The sequence below is a fragment of the Peromyscus californicus genome, unplaced genomic scaffold (genome assembly GCF_007827085.1).
Source record: "Peromyscus californicus insignis strain IS unplaced genomic scaffold, ASM782708v3 Scaffold_16__1_contigs__length_79575227, whole genome shotgun sequence".
Classification (NCBI taxonomy): Eukaryota; Metazoa; Chordata; class Mammalia; order Rodentia; family Cricetidae; genus Peromyscus; species Peromyscus californicus.
Window position 1 is genome coordinate 21,024,450 of NW_026294458.1, and position 15,752 is coordinate 21,040,201.

General features: G+C 41.0%; 2 protein-coding genes across 13 annotated transcripts in view; both read left to right on the forward strand.

Annotated features, from left to right (window-relative positions):
• Positions 1–9,657, forward strand: part of Iqcb1 (IQ motif containing B1) — a 47,126-nt gene extending 37,469 nt beyond the window's left edge. For both annotated transcript variants that reach the window (XM_052740620.1, XM_052740621.1), the window contains exons 13-15: positions 2,956–3,087; positions 8,179–8,335; positions 8,918–9,657. In XM_052740620.1, the coding sequence (XP_052596580.1) occupies positions 2,956–3,087; positions 8,179–8,335; positions 8,918–9,147 (519 nt within the window). In that variant the 3' untranslated portion in view covers positions 9,148–9,657. The remainder of the gene's footprint in view (positions 1–2,955; positions 3,088–8,178; positions 8,336–8,917) is intronic.
• Positions 9,658–14,094: 4,437 nt separating this feature from the next.
• Golgb1 (golgin B1) overlaps positions 14,095–15,752 on the forward strand; it is a 59,443-nt gene continuing 57,785 nt past the window's right edge. For all 11 annotated transcript variants that reach the window (XM_052740631.1, XM_052740627.1, XM_052740623.1 and 8 more), the window contains exon 1: positions 14,095–14,251. The gene's annotated coding sequence lies outside the window, so the exon portion shown is untranslated. The remainder of the gene's footprint in view (positions 14,252–15,752) is intronic.

Sequence of the window (15,752 nt, forward strand, 5' to 3'; positions counted from 1 at the left end):
TAACTATATTTAATCTGGGAGAAAAATCATAGAAAAGTAGATGGTGCTCACTTGAAGGAAAAAAAAGCTTTTGCTTTTGGGGTTTGTAAAACTGACACTTTAAGCCGGGCGGTGGTGGCGCACGCCTTTAATCCCAGCACTCGGGAGGCAGAGCCAGGCAGATCTCTGTGAGTTCGAGGCCAGCCTGGGCTACCAAGTGAGTTCCAGGAAAGGCGCAAAGCTACACAGAGAAACCCTGTCTCGAAAAACCAAAAAACAAAACAAACAAACAAAAAAAACCTGACACTTTAAACAATAGAATTACACCAGCAAATATTTTCTGGGAAAGACTAGATAAATATTTTAGGCTTTGCAACCTGTGCAGCCTGTAATAGCTATTTAAAGTTGAAGAACAAAGGCAGCTATAGATAACAGTTAGACTGACAATAGTTAAACAAGTATAACTATGTACCAATAAAATTTTGCAGACATTCAGTTTACATGTCACAAAATAAAATTTTAAAAAATTTTTAGCCATGTAAAGCATAATAAAAAACAGGTTTTGCCGGGCGGTGGTAAAGCATAATAAAAAACAGGTTTTGCCGGGCGGTGGTGGCGCACGCCTTTAATCCCAGCACTCGGGAGGCAGAGCCAGGCGGATCTCTGTGAGTTCGAGGCCAGCCTGGGCTGTAGATGTAACCAACGGTCTTATAAAATAAGAAACACAGAGCCAATTCAGAGAAGAAAGCCAAGAGGTCAGAGCTATCAGAGCCATAGCAAGTGCGTGGCGGCGGGTGGCGCACGCCTTTAAGGACCTGGAGGGCGGTACATTCAGGCAGTGACGAGGCAGTCACATCTTTGGGTTTACAAACCAATGAGAAGGCAGAACAGGAAGACTTTAAAGACAGACACACAGGAAGTAGGTCCTTTTCGGAGAGCTCTCTTGGCTGGAGAGGATCCCTGAATCAGGAAGGGTGAGGCTCTTAGCTCTGACCTCTTGGCTTTCTTCTCTGAATTGGCTTCGAGGCCTGGCTAGCTCACTTGGTAGAGCATGAGACTCTTAATCTCAGGGTCGTGGGTTCGAGCCCCACGTTGGGCGCCAAATGTAGATGTAACCAACGGTCTTATAAAATAAGAAACACAGAGCCAATTCAGAGAAGAAAGCCAAGAGGTCAGAGCTAAGAGCCTCACTCTTCCTGATTCAGGGATCCTCTCCAGCCAAGAGAGCTCTCCAAAAAGGACCTACTTCCTGTGTGTCTGTCTTTAAAGTCTTCCTGTTCTGCCTTCTCATTGGTTGTAAACCCAAAGATGTGACTGCCTCGTCACTGCCTGAATGTACCGCCCTCCAGGTCCTTAAAGGCGTGCGCCACCGCCGCCACGCACTTGCTATGGCTCTGATAGCTCTGACCCCCAGGCAACTTTATTTATTAACATACAATTAAAATCACATTTCAGTACAAGTAAAATACCACCACACTGGGCTACCAAGTGAGTTCCAGGAAAAGGTGCAAAGCTACACAGAGAAACCCTGTCTCGAAAAACCAAAAAAAAAAACAGGTTTATACTATACAAAAACTAATAGTATACTCTATTTGGCCTGTGGCATGACTTGCCAACCATTGCTTTTAAAATAGTATATGATTTTGATGAAAATTAAAACATGGAAAAATGAAGAATTGCAAAGAATAATTTTATATTTGTGCCAAAATTGTCTATTATGAAAGACTTGAGAAAGAACATTCAGAAAATTTGCTTATAGCTTAAAGTTTTTTTAATATTTTATTATTACCAAACCTTTTCTTATATACTATCTTGTATATTTGTAATACTGTAAGACAAGTAAAATTAAAGTCCTTGTTTTTATTGACATAGAGCATTTACTTTAGAAACCAGTGGCTTGCCCAGAATCATAGTGTTTATAAGGAATTAGAACTGAGATTAGAACTCAATGCTTATTTCCTTTTATATATTCATTTCTTACTACATAAATAATACGAGTGCTTCATAGGAATTCACAGAGACTACGGGCAGCACTCATAGGACCTGTACAGGTTCAAGCCAGATGAGGTCCCAGAACTGACAGAATGAAAAGTGATAGCTGCTGGCAAAGGGACAATCAGTTTTCTCTGAAGGAGTGTCACTGGGTATATCATCCCTTCTCCAGGACAGGTCCCATGCCCAGGAGCAGCTGGCCAATACAAAACTCCATGGTTTTGCTTTTGTTGGCTCTTTGTTTCATTTTGTTTTGTTTGGGCATTTTTTGTCTTACTAATTTTTTGTTAGATTTTCATTTTTTGTTGAGAGAAAGAATGAGAACATGAAGTTGGGTAGGGAGGTGGAGAGAATCTGGGAGGAGTTGGGGTAAAGGAAATCAATTAAAATATATGAAACAATTTTAATGAAATAATATGATTGCTTATCTAGAGTGTATTAAGCCCTAGGTTTGATGCCTAGCACCACATAAGCTAGGAGTGATGGTACATGCCAGCACTCAGCAGGTGGAGGCAGGAGGATCAGAAAGGGTCATCTTTGGCTACATTGTTAGTTCAAGGGTTGACTAAGCTATGTGAGGCCTGGCAAACCAAAAACAACAGTAATAGTAATATTTGGGCATATCCTTTAAAAAAATGAAAGAGGAAAAAATATACAGATAGCCCTACCCTACCATGGTAGGAAAGTGATGTACACTTACTAGCAACCAGGCTATGATAGTAGAGGTATTAAGCGTATTTACAACTTACCAGTATTTTCAACTTATAATGGATTTATTGGAATGTAGTCCTATTAGAAGTAAGGGTGGATCTGTATAGTTAAAAAGTTACTATATTTCTTCATTTTGTCACAGTCTCATTCCTTTCCTCATACATACTGGTTAACTGTTGCAGTAGCGGTGTCATTGACTTAGGTTGTAGGGAAAAGATAGCTATTAAGAGACCAGAATTACAGGCTCTTCTTCATCTCTCTGTCTCACTCCAGGTTCTTAAATTCCTAGCAAAACGCCGTAAGAAAAATAAACTATTTGCCTCTTGGCATGGACTCCAAGAACTCACTGATGCGCGCAGAGTTGAACTGAAGCAACAAGTGGATGACTATGTCAGAAGACATCCGGTATGAACGTTTCTGTGCTGAAAAACAAGTTTTATTAATCCATTGCATGGTATTTACCACCAAAGCAGTGTTCAATATGTATATGCACATTGACTGGTGGATGCAAGGTAGTTCCACAGAGTTAGTGAAATTGAACTCTTTTTTTTTTTTTTTAAGATTTATTTTTTTTATTTATTTATTTATATATACAGTGTTCTGTCTGCAGATATCACTGCAGGCCAGAAGAGGGCACCAGATCTTATTACAGATGGTTGTGAGCCACCATGTGGTTGCTGGGAACTGAACTCAGGACCTCTGGAAGAGCAGCCAGTGCTCTTAACCTCTGAGCCATCTCTCCAGCCCTGAACTCTTCTTACAGTTATAGGATCCAAAGATATAATTGGTAGTAAATGGGGACTCAACTTAAAAATCAGTTATTTCCTGTACTATGTCAATAAAACTTGTATGTTGTTTCTTTTATAATAGTATAGTAAAATCTTGTCTGTGTTGAATCTTCTAATAAGAATATGTATTGTCAATTAATGAATATTCATCCTTACCTCCATATACTCAAACACACATAGAAGAACTTATATTTACTAGTCTGTTAATAAACCTCCAAGACCTACTAAGATGTAAAATGTGATGGCCTGCCTCTTTGGTTTTATTACTGTAATGCTGCTGACACCTTTTCCCCAACAGAAACACCCACATCTCTGACTTTGTGTGAGCACAGTGCAACCAAGCAGGTGCTACCTGCTTCTTCCCTATGAGTCCCTAACCTTACACTCCTGCACATCTTTGAAGGTCTTTTCTCTTTTTTGTTTAGAATGACACACCATTTCTGTCATTATTTTTAAAATAACCCATATGTCTACAGATCATCTCTACTTTTTTCACACTTGTCAGTTTTTATGGAAAAAGTGATAGTTTATACATTTCAGTCAGAATTCTTACTTGCCTCATTTGAACCAACCATTCTTTTTTTTTTTTTTTTTTTTTTTTTTTTTTGGTTTTTCGAGACAGGGTTTCTCTGTGCAGCTTTGCGCCTTTCCTGGGACTCACTTGGTAGCCCAGGCTGGCCTCGAACTCACAGAGATCCGCCTGGCTCTGCCTCCCGAGTGCTGGGATTAAAGGCGTGCGCCACCACCGCCCGGCTGAACCAACCATTCTTAGTGTATCAAAGTACTGCTCATGTTTTGTTAGGATTGTGCTAATGCTGCTTGTATCTGAATGCATGCTCTTTTTTCTTCCCTTTCTCCTTTCCTTTCCCCTCCTCAATGCAAACACAAATTTCTACAATCTAAAGACTTTAGATGACTGATGCTAGAGGTTTGATATAATAGTTTTAGGCAATCCTACCATTTAACATTTTATTCTTCCAGAGCCTGACCTCCACCAAATGAAAAGCAGAATACGTATGTGTGATTATATGTGAACCTAGTAACCACTGGATCAGAGCAAGGACAAAAAGTAAAGTGCATAGCAAGGTTTAGCCCTACCTATGTAAGAGATTTTCCTCACTGTTCAAACCTTTATAAAATATCAAACCTATATAAAACTATGCACTACATAGTTAATAACCTCAGTGTCAGGAGATATTTAACCTTTATGGCAACTATTCATTTCTGTTATTGTAGGACTAAAGTAGCTATAGATTATAGCTAAGTGAATAGGTATGTTAGTGTTTCAACTAAATTATCTACCTACCTACTTACTTATTTGTCTGGGAGTTATAAGACAATTTGTAGTCAGTTCTCTCTTTCCACCATATAGGTCATGAGCATCAAACTCAGGCAATCAGCCTTTACTCACTGAGCCATCTCACACTGAAAACTTTTCATTTTCTAAAATAAGCTTTTGGTTTTCGTTGCTGGTCCTTGTTTTGAACAATAGTAATAATTTATAATATAGTCTTTGTATCATACTAAAAGGTAAAATACATGGCAACAATAACATAAAAACCAGGAGAGAAAAAAATACATGTATGATTTAAAGATTCATATGTAAGAATTAGCATGGTATCTCTCAGATGTAAATTGGTAAGTTAACAATACATACTACAACAATGAACAGAGAGCAAAAAGTTATGAAGGAAATGAAACTGAATTAAAAAAATCTACCTGACTAATCAAGAAGACAGAAAAAGAAGGAATGCACAAGAAAGTAAGGGAACAAATAGGAAACATCAAGGTAAGAGACTGATTATGTTACAGTAATTGTAAATGGTATGTCTCCAGTTAGAAAACAAGGGTTTTCAGAATAAACTTAAAACTAAAATCTGAGCTGGAGAGATGATGCCTCAGCAGTTAAGAACACTTGCCGCTCTTGTAGAGGACCCTTACTCAGTTCCCAGCACCAACATCAGAAGCTTACAACCACCTATAAGTTCAGTGCTAAGGACCCAACATCCTCTTTTGGCCTCTGTAGGCACTGTGCACACATAGTACACATGGAGACAAGCAGGGTACACACACATACATAATTTTTTTTAAGTGAGGCTTGGTTATATGCTAATTAGAAACTTTTTTTGGGGGGGGGCATGTTTTTCGAGACAAGGTTTCTCTGTGTAGTTTTGGTACCTGTCCTGGATCTCGATCTGTAGACCAGGCTGGCCTCAAACTCACAGAGCCTGGCTCTGCTTCCCGAGTGCTGGGATTAAGGGTGTGCACTACCACCACCCGGCTGAAAAATGTATTTTTTAAATGGAAAAATAAAGTGAAACTAAGTACTATCAAACATCATTTAATCAAGAGAACATAAAATTTCTAAATCTTTATGTACCTAAAACTCACAAAGCCAATGTGAATGAACCATGAAGAAATTTTAAGTGAAATAAGCCAGATACAAAGGATAAATACTGTGTAGTTCCAGTTACCCAAGTTGAATAGATATGTCAACTGATTGAAACAGAATCATGGTTTCCAGGAGCTAAGTATATATAATTTCCAAAGCTTCATGTAATTAATATGATAGAGAAAGTAAAGCAGTTGCATATCTTTATATAGAAAAGTGAACTTCAATCCAAATTCCATACCATGTACAAAGTTTAACTGTTCTCGGCCTATTTTTTTGTTTTAAATATAACTAATAAATATGACTTGTTATCTCATTATATTTTAAATTTGCATTTCTATTATGATTGGTGATTTTCAGTACATCCCCATGTATTCATTTGCCATTTCCATAAACATATATTCAAGACTTTGGCCCATTTTCAAATCAGTTTGCCTTTTTGTTGATGAACTGTTTGAGTTGTCTGTATACTGTTTCTTCTTTGATACATGATTTGGAAATGTTTTTTCTATTCTGTGGGCTACACTTCAGCAGTGTCCTTTGATACACCAAAAATCCTTACTTTTATGAATTTCATTTTGCCTTTTGTTATACAGTTTGAGCTCTTATTTTTATGTTTTTGACCTCTCCTTTAAAAAAATAACCTTTGAACAGTTAGTAGTCCTACAGTATCCTCTAGGAACTGTTGTTGAACCTCTGTGGATACCAAAATTCACAAGTGCTCAAGTTCCTTTTATCAAATGGTTAGTTCTTCTGTATAATCTCTGCATATCCTTGTGCATACTCTAAACCACCTCTAGTTACTTACACTCCCTAATACAATGTAAAGACTGTGTAAATTGTTCTCTGACTGTACTTTTTAGGAAATAATGACAAGAAAAGTTTGTGTATGTATGAATTCAGCATAGATGTAGTATTTTCTAATACTTTGATTCTTCAGTTGAATATGAGTGTAGATCTTATAGATATGGAAGGATGAGTGTAATTTTGATGAATACCCTAGTTTTTTGTTTGTTTGTTTAAGAATTATTTATTATGTATTCCATGTTCTGCTTGCATGCCAGAAGAGGGCACAAGATGTCATTATAGATGGCTGTTAGCCACCATGTGGTTGCTGAGACTTGAACTCAGGACCTCTGGAAGAGCAACCAGTACTCTTTAACTTGAGCCATCTCTCCAGTTCCCTTCCCCCCGCCCCTCCCCCAATTCATTCTTTTATAAGTGTTGCTTTGGCCAGATTCTAGTACACTTTGATAAGATCTGTGGCTGAAAGGCAAGTTACCAAGTTACCAACTGGAACAAGACTACATCAATATTTGATAAAGCTGTGGTATGAGGAATTTTATCAGCTATAAGAATAAGATTATTTTATTCTTTTCTAAATTAGTCACTAACTTCCCCCCCTTAAATTAGGAGGAGAGGGTCTTTTGGCTGATTTGTATTCCTCATTCTGTGAAACCAGAGCCAGTTATAACATTGTGGTATAGATGCATTTGGAGTAGGGATGGATAAGAAATAAAATATTATTTCAAATGAGGTCCAAAACAAAAGGATTTGACAGTATTCCTTTTCTAGACCTTACTAAACTGTTTGTACTTTTCATTGTGGTCTCGTAATCTCAATGTCTTTGAAGAAATGATGTGTGGAAGCATACCAGAAAGAAACTTGGGGGCCTAGAGAGATAGCTCAGTGTTTTAGAACACTTGTAGCTCTTACAGAGGCTCCAGGTTCAGTTCCTGGCACTAACATGGTGGCTTACAACCATCTGTAACTCCAGTTCCAGGAGGATCTTATTTAACCCTCTTCTAGCCTCTGAGGGCACAAGACACATACATGGTACACATTCCTAAGTGCAGACACAACACTCACACATATAAAATAAAATCATAGAGAAAATAAATTAATTTTAAAAAAAGAAACTTTCCCACCCAGATTATTATATAAAACTTGGGTATGGGAAGTTGTTTTTGTTTAAATTCTGACCAGTTGACTCGATGGCTACTTTTTTGTTTCTGTTATGGGTTGGTTTGTTTGCTTGTTTATTTGTCTTTTAGGTTTTTTGAGACAAGATATCACTATGTAGCCCAGGCTGACCCTGAACTCAGATCAACTTGCCTCTGCTTCTACATGAAGATTCCAGGCATGACTACACCCAACTAAAGCTACTAATTGAAAGACAGTTTAATACTTGCAGTAGATTCTATAGATAAAATGAGAGACTGCTAAGAATTCTAGAAGCTCTGCTTTGTGGTTAGGTAAAGAGCATATTTTTGATATATCTGTCCTCATGACAAGTTTTCTGTATTGTGTTTTCAGGGCTCTCAGATGTCAGATGTGGCCAGCAGAGAGCTCCATGCACAAGCACAAGAACAACTTCAACACTACTTTATGGGAAGGGCCATAGAAGAAAGAGCCCAGCAACACAGAGAAGCTTTGATGGCTCAGATCAGCACCAATATTGAACAGTTGATGAGTATGCTCTGCTTCCTTCTGTCTCATAAAAGGAATACCCCATGCAAGAGATGTGGCATCCAAAATCTTCAGAAGGAACATGCCACAAATTGTCCTAGCCCTAGGAAATCTTACATCATCTCAGTTTTCAGTGATACAAATTCTGTAGTTTCTGTTTCAAATATTTCAGCTCCAGCAAAATTACTAATTTCAAAGATGTTGTGCCCTACTAGCCACATTGTATTCTGTAGTTCCCAAAGCCTTCTAATTTTTTCATATTTAGAATAGACAATGACAGTAGTTACAGTACAGTGCACTTATAGAACATTTATAACTTTTAATGACATGCTTTCACCAAGGTTTACATTTTTAAGCTAACTATATTTATTCTTAAAACCTGGAAGTTGCCAAAGATGGGATTGTTGCTTTCACCCACAACTGCAACTTTTGACTAGACATCTACCTTCATAGTTAGCAGTGGCAACACATTCAGAGTTGGAACTCTGTCCTGTTCCTGACTGTAGCTGGGCCCCAGCTCTGCTGTTTGCAGGTTACTGTTTGCCTGGCACACTGTACTAACCCATTTACTTTCTGTTTGCTGCAGAAGCACCAAGTCTGAAGGAGGCCGAAGGAAAGGAACCTGAGCACTTCCTAAGTAGATCTAGGCCTGTGGCAGCCAAGGCCAAACAAGCTCATCTCACCACCCTGAAGCACATACAAGCCCCTTGGTGGAAGAAGCTTGGTGAAGAAGCAGGCGATGAGATTGACGTTCCAAAGGATGAGCTCAATATAGAATTAGGAACTCTCTTTATTGGTGGAACCAAACCCCCCTAGAGGGTAACTGGGAAAGCCAGCAATCTTACATTTTAGGAGATTGTTAGTTTTGCCTCTGGGCTACCAGTGGCTTTCCAGAGGATCTTCATGCAACACTTGGAAGCAACAAGCAGAGCATTGCCTACCTCGCTCCCAATTCTTTCCCCTTTCTCTCTACCCTGTCTCCATTCACAGATTTGTCAGCTTTTATTGTGGAACAGAAGTCAGTGTGTAATTCTATTGTTGACATGTAATATGAAATTTCTTTCATTTCTGTTTTCTAACTAAAGGTTTTTTTTTTAAATAAATAAGTATTGTGTTCTTGAAAAACTTGTCAGAATTATTTTAATTTTTCACATTTGTTATTTAGAATTTTCATTATTATTATTACCATTATATTTCACCTTGACAAAGTTTAGAAAAAGCAGTGGTCAATTAAAGAACATTTAATTATCTGAAAAACTGGAGAAGAGACATAGAGGGAAACGGTTATAGTTCTTATATTGTATTACAAATACATTTTAAAAATTATTTTATGTGCATTGGTGTTTTGTCTACATGTGTGTCTGTGTGAGGGTGTTGGCTTCCCTGGAACTAGAGTTACAGACAGTTGTGAACTGCCGTGTGGATGCTGGGAACTGAACCTGGAGCCAGTGATCTTTTTTTTTTTTTTTTTTTTTTTTTTGGTTTTTCGAGACAGGGTTTCTCTGTGTAGCTTTGCGCCTTTCCTGGAACTCGCTTTGGAGACCAGGCTGGCCTCGAACTCACAGAGATCCGCCTGGCTCTGCCTCCCGAGTGCTGGGATTAAAGGCGTGCGCCACCACCGCCCGGCGAGCCAGTGATCTTAACCGCTGAGCTGCCTCTCCAACCCCCCAAAATAATGCATTTTTTAAAGACTGGGTGTCATCATTTAGCTCTGGCTGGCCTCAAACTCACAATGATCTACCTGCTTCTCCCTTCCAGTGCTGGGATTAGAGGCATATGCCACCATGCTTAGCTGTTGGATTTGTGTATTTCCTTTTAGAAATGATAAAATGGAAAATAAGTTCAATTACTGTTTGTTTTTTTACTTTTATTTTTATTGAGTATGAGAGTGTGTCTGTGTAACCATGCAGAGGTATGTATGCAAAACATCCAGAAGAGGGTTTCAGATTCCCCCAGAGCTCAAGGGGGTTGTGAGACACCAGACACTGGTACTGAGAACCTGACGTGAGTCATCTGCAAGAGCAAGTGCTCTTAACTACCTGGCTATCTCTCCAACCCCTGACACTGTTTTTCAATGAAATAGTCTTTAATTGGCCACTTCTTTTTCTAACCTACAAGATGATATGCTTCATTGGTATAGATTATACTTGTGGTATATAAGGTATATGTATGTGTGATATACTTACATGCAACTTATATATTTGGCAAATATTTGAATAAATGTTAAATTGAAGATAAAAGACATCTGGAAGACACACAAGCTGTAGGAAAGTTTTGGGATGTCTATTTGGCATAGGGGAAGATGAGGAGGGGCCTTGAGAAAATAACTGTCAAGAGGATTGGGTAACAGTAAACCTGAAGAGTGAGACCATTTTTTAAAATTTTTTTATTCTTTCATAATTCCTACATGTATGCAATGCATTTTTTTTTTTTTTTGGTTTTTTGAGACAGGGTTTCTCTGTGTAGCTTTGCGCCTTTCCTGGAACTTGCTTGGTAGCCCAGGCTGGCCTCGAACTCACAGAGATCCGCCTGGCTCTGCCTCCCAAGTGCTGGGATTAAAGGCGTGCGCCACCACCGCTCGGCTTGATAGGGAACACTCTTACTTTCTCTTATCCCCCTCCCAGTCCCTCTAGAAAACTCCCCAGCAACCCCCTCCTACTTTCATGTCTTTAAAAACCAAACAAAACCACTGAGTTTAATTAGGGTTGCCTGCATTTGCATGGGTGATGGATTGTTTACCAAGTCATGGGCAATTTACTAATGGTGACATCATGGAAAAAGATTAATTCCCTTGCCCAACAGGCATTAACTGCAAGTAGCTATTTGGCTAGGAGTGGGGCCTCATGTGCTCCTCCATCCATGCTGGAATATTGACAAGCTTCATCTTGAGCAATATTATGAAAGTTACCATAGTGCAACAGCCATGTTACATCCAGAAGGCAGCTTATCAAGGCCCTTCTCCCTATCCTCAATTCTTACTGCCTCCTCCTCTGTGACATTCTCTAAGCCATAGTGGTAGGGAGTGATACTGATGTCCTTTTCAAGGCTGAGTACTCGATGGTCCCTTATTCTCAGTCCTTTGACTAGTTGCGAATATCTGTATTCACCTTTGCTCATGGCAAAAAGAAACATCACTAATCAGTGGGTATACACATATTTACAAGGCAATATGGAAACATGTCCATTCAGCAAAACAATAGAGGTTCCTTCCTAGTGTCTATACCTTCCCAGCTAAGGGCTTTTGACCAGATTTACAGTACCAGACATGAATTCCCTTTTGTAGAGCATGCCTGAATCCAACCAGAAAGGGGTTGGGTAACTCCCAAAACATTCATGCCATTGTTGCATGGTTGCACCAGTTAGGCACATCTTATGTGGTGGGCCAGTATTGTAGCATGCAGGGTCCACTGTAGGCTAAGACCAATGCTAACTTCTTTCCCAGCAGCCCGAATCATCATTTCTAGCACTGCGAAGGCTAGTCAGTTTCCAGGTCAGTCCCAGTTTGATTTATCTGTTCTGTAAGGAAAGTGTGTATGTTCTATTATACAGTTTTACCATCTAGTTCTGGTGGACAACCAAGAGAAATTGAGTAGCTTGTATTGTCTGGGTTTCTGAGCCCTCCTTGACCAATAACTCAATAGGGAGATATCCCACACTTAGCACTGGGATTTGCTGAAGAACCCATGGGCATGGGAACAGCATTATCCACCCATGCAAAGTACCTCTGTTTAAACTCCATTTTAGAAATCCAGTATGTCTTAAAATTAGCTTACAAATAAATCAGCTCACAATTAAAAAGGCTTCCCATAATCTTCGTTTGGGTTCGCTGTCTTCTGACCCCTTCCTAACATCTGCATTCTCAGACCCTTTCCCCTTAGACTTTTCTGCCTTCATTATTTCTCCTCCACACACATCTCCACCCTTGCACTTTAAGCCTCTCAACCCCCAACATTCCTTCTCTACTATTACATGTGTGCTGCAGCATAGGACATTATTTGCCCTCACCTTTTCCTCACTATACTTGTAATTAGAGAAACAGTCATTCTTTTTTTTTAAATAATAATCATCATTGTGTATGATGTGTGTATATGATTTCACGGCACATGTGGAGGTCAGAGGACAACTTTTGTTTGTTTCTTCCCTTTCACCTTTATGTAGAGTCCAGGGATCAAAATTGGATCATCACATTTTACCTATAGAACCATCTCATGGGCCCCAAATGGTCACTCTCCAAGAGACACTGGAGTGATGCAAACTTCTTTGGTTTCAGAATACTATCCAAATGTCTTTACGTAAAACGGCATACCATTTTATATAGGCAACATGCTCCTTGCCTATCAGTTCATATCACCATTGTCAAATATCCCGGTCAATCCACATATGATGCTGCACTGACCCCCACTGTTCTCCACTCTCATTTGGTGTCAATTCCTAATTATTTGCTTTTGGGAGAGACTTTGGAGACACAGACTGACTCACTCAGCAGGCTGGCCTGGAATTCCATTCGTAAACCAAATTGGTTTCAAATTCAGAAATCTGCCTGCCTCTGCCTCCCGAGTGCTGCGATTAAAGGCATGCACCACCACTGCCCAGCAAAATTTACTTTTTATCCTGGGCTCTGTCCCTTCCCCCACAACCCTGTATAAATCAGTCTTTTGAAGTTTATTATATTATATTTAAATTAAAGATAATCACACATAACTTATTGCTTCAAGGGACATTTAGTACACCCTGTATACTATTCTGGGACCTGGAATACAACTGAGATCAAAAGAGACAAAAACATCAGGATTTCTTAAACTAGTGATAAGACAATAAGATAGTTATTTTAGGTAGCAAAAGATATACAGTAAATATAGGAACTACAATTTTAAATGAACAGCTAGGAGATGTTACTGAGCTACTATTTGGGCCTCAAAAGATTACGTGATCACTAGGATGAGATTGCAAATATAGTGGGCTAGCTGAGTGCTTGGTGTATAATGAGATTCAATAAATTCATATTAACATTTTTATGAAGAATGTCTGAAATCATTAGGAAGGAGTTGGCTAGGTTTCTGCCCCCTCGCCGTCTTAGGTTGAAGGAGCACTTGATGAGTACTTTCTGTCTCTTGTTGGAGCTCCTCAATGACTCATCCTAGAGCCTGAGCCCTTAAATCTCAGTTTCCTTATCCTAGCTAAAGCGCCAATTTCCAACCCTTTACAATCTCTCACACTCACATCTTGAGCGGTACCAGCAAAGGATGCCTTGTGACGTCATGCTGTAGTCCCGAGTTCCATTACTAAAGTGCTGTTTGTCTTTGGCTAGCCATGTCTCTGATTCTCATCTTTTTTCATCACCATGTTAAAACGCCATGCTAAAGCAAGTTTCAGGCTCTACCAAGGGTTGATTCTCACACATATCCCAATACTAGCCGCTAGCGTCCCTAGTCCAAAATCTCCTCAGAAGCCAAGGCCATGGTTTGCTAGCAAGAACACCACTACGTGAGAAATCAGGCTAAACCGGAACTCCCAAACTACACAGCAAACACCTGATCGTTGCAGAATACCCGCCCCCTCGGCATCGCCGAGCCTTTTGGGATCTTCTTCCGGGTCACACCTCAACGCAGCCTCATTCGCCACGCCTCTCCTTCCTAGATTCCATTGGTTCCCTCTTTGAGGAAGTGGAAGGTTTTAGGGCATTGATTGGTGTCGGCCATTGTGACGCGATTAGTTACCAACAAGGCGTGCCTGGTCGCCATGGTAACGCCCCGTGCGCAGCTCCGATAGGGCGACGCCTCAGTCCCGTTTTCCGTCCCACGGAGAGTGGTTGTTGTCCCAGGGCCACGGCGGTGGAGGCGTTCAGCTTGGGATTTCCTAGCTGACGTGGCCTATGTCGGACGGGGGGGCGGCCGGAGTAGCCCGTGGCGGCCACCTGCAGGTGAGTGGGGTCGGCAGGCTCCGCGGCGAGCTCCGCCACAGGCCTGCCGCGGGCCGCTGGCCAAGGGACACGGGCAGCGGCTGTCGGCCGGCCGCCCCGCCCCTCCGGGCTCGGCCGCCGTCACCTGCCCGGCCTAGGTGGGTCACCCGGTGCTCCCCCCCCCCCCCCCCCCCCCCGCCGTCAGCGGCCCGGGAGCACGGACACCCAGGCGGCCAGCAGGGTCGTTTCTCCCCCGGGGAAGGAGCCCCAGAGGCGGGCGAGCTGGCCAGCCCTGCGTGCACGGCCCTGTGTCCTGTCGAGCGGCCTGTGGAAGCCAGGCTGGGCATGCAGCCGAGGACGCGCGGGAGGGAGCCTGCTCCAGCCCTGAGCTCGGGCCCTTGAACAAACTTTGTGCCCCGCGGGCGGCGGCGGCGGCGGCGGCGGGACTCAAAGTAGGCAGAGGACAACCATGTTCCACTCCGGATCCTGCTGATGCTAACGGGCTGGGAAAGAGGAGGACGGAGAGTTGATCCAGGAGTCAGAGGTGCTCACAGGAAAGGGACCGTCCAAGGGAGTTCTGGAGGAAAAAAAAAAACCAAAAAACAAAAAACCTCGGTTTGGCTGTGTGGGGGTGTGTTGGTTGATGTGTCACAGGAATGCCAACAGGAGGGTGAGTCCCTTAGGCGATTGGAGAAACCATTTGCCTGGTTTATTTAAAGCGCTGCAGTTGGTCTGTGGAGAGAGGGCCGTTTTGAGGGTGGGACAGATATTTAAAATCATGGATAATAAACACGTTGACTTTTGGAGATAGTTGGAAGCTCTCCAGGCGCTTTAAGGACGGCTTTCCAGATTTGGGCAAGATGACAGTAAAAGAGTTTGTAACCGTGTAGAGTCCCTTCTAGAAATAGGAGTTAATAAGGTGTGGATGGTCGGAATGGCTGTCAAGGGTCAGGTTCCGGAAATATTGTTAGAAAAATGAGACGATTTGGAATAGGTACGGGGGGAAAAAATGGAAGATAACTCGAAAGTTTCAGGGCTAAAATTATACCCAAATGGTAGAGCTCTTGCCTCCAGGAGTTGAAGTGTTGTGTATTCATTACACTGCGTTTACTTCCTTGATCCTGGAAGGACTGTTCCATGTTTCCTTCTTCGCTGCAGTTACATTTGACTACATTAGTAGTTCCTGAATAGTTTTTAATTGCATATGCTCTAGGTAAAACATTTTGAGCCTATTCCTCCTAAATATGTTTATTTTGTTTTATATAATATTAAGTATATAGTATATTTTGGATAGTGTGTGAATACCTCTGTAAATATGTCACATGTTTATAAAAAATACAAAAATGCAAACTAGGGAAATTAAGTGAAAAATAAAGAAAATCTGGCCCAACTCAACAGAATTTGAAGATCACATAGAAGGTGCTTCCTTGGTTTCTCAAGACAATTATTAGCATTTCTGAGGATTCCCACGCTTTTGGGGGTGGGTTTTCCATTCTACTGTAAGAGAGCCCTTCCTAAAAAT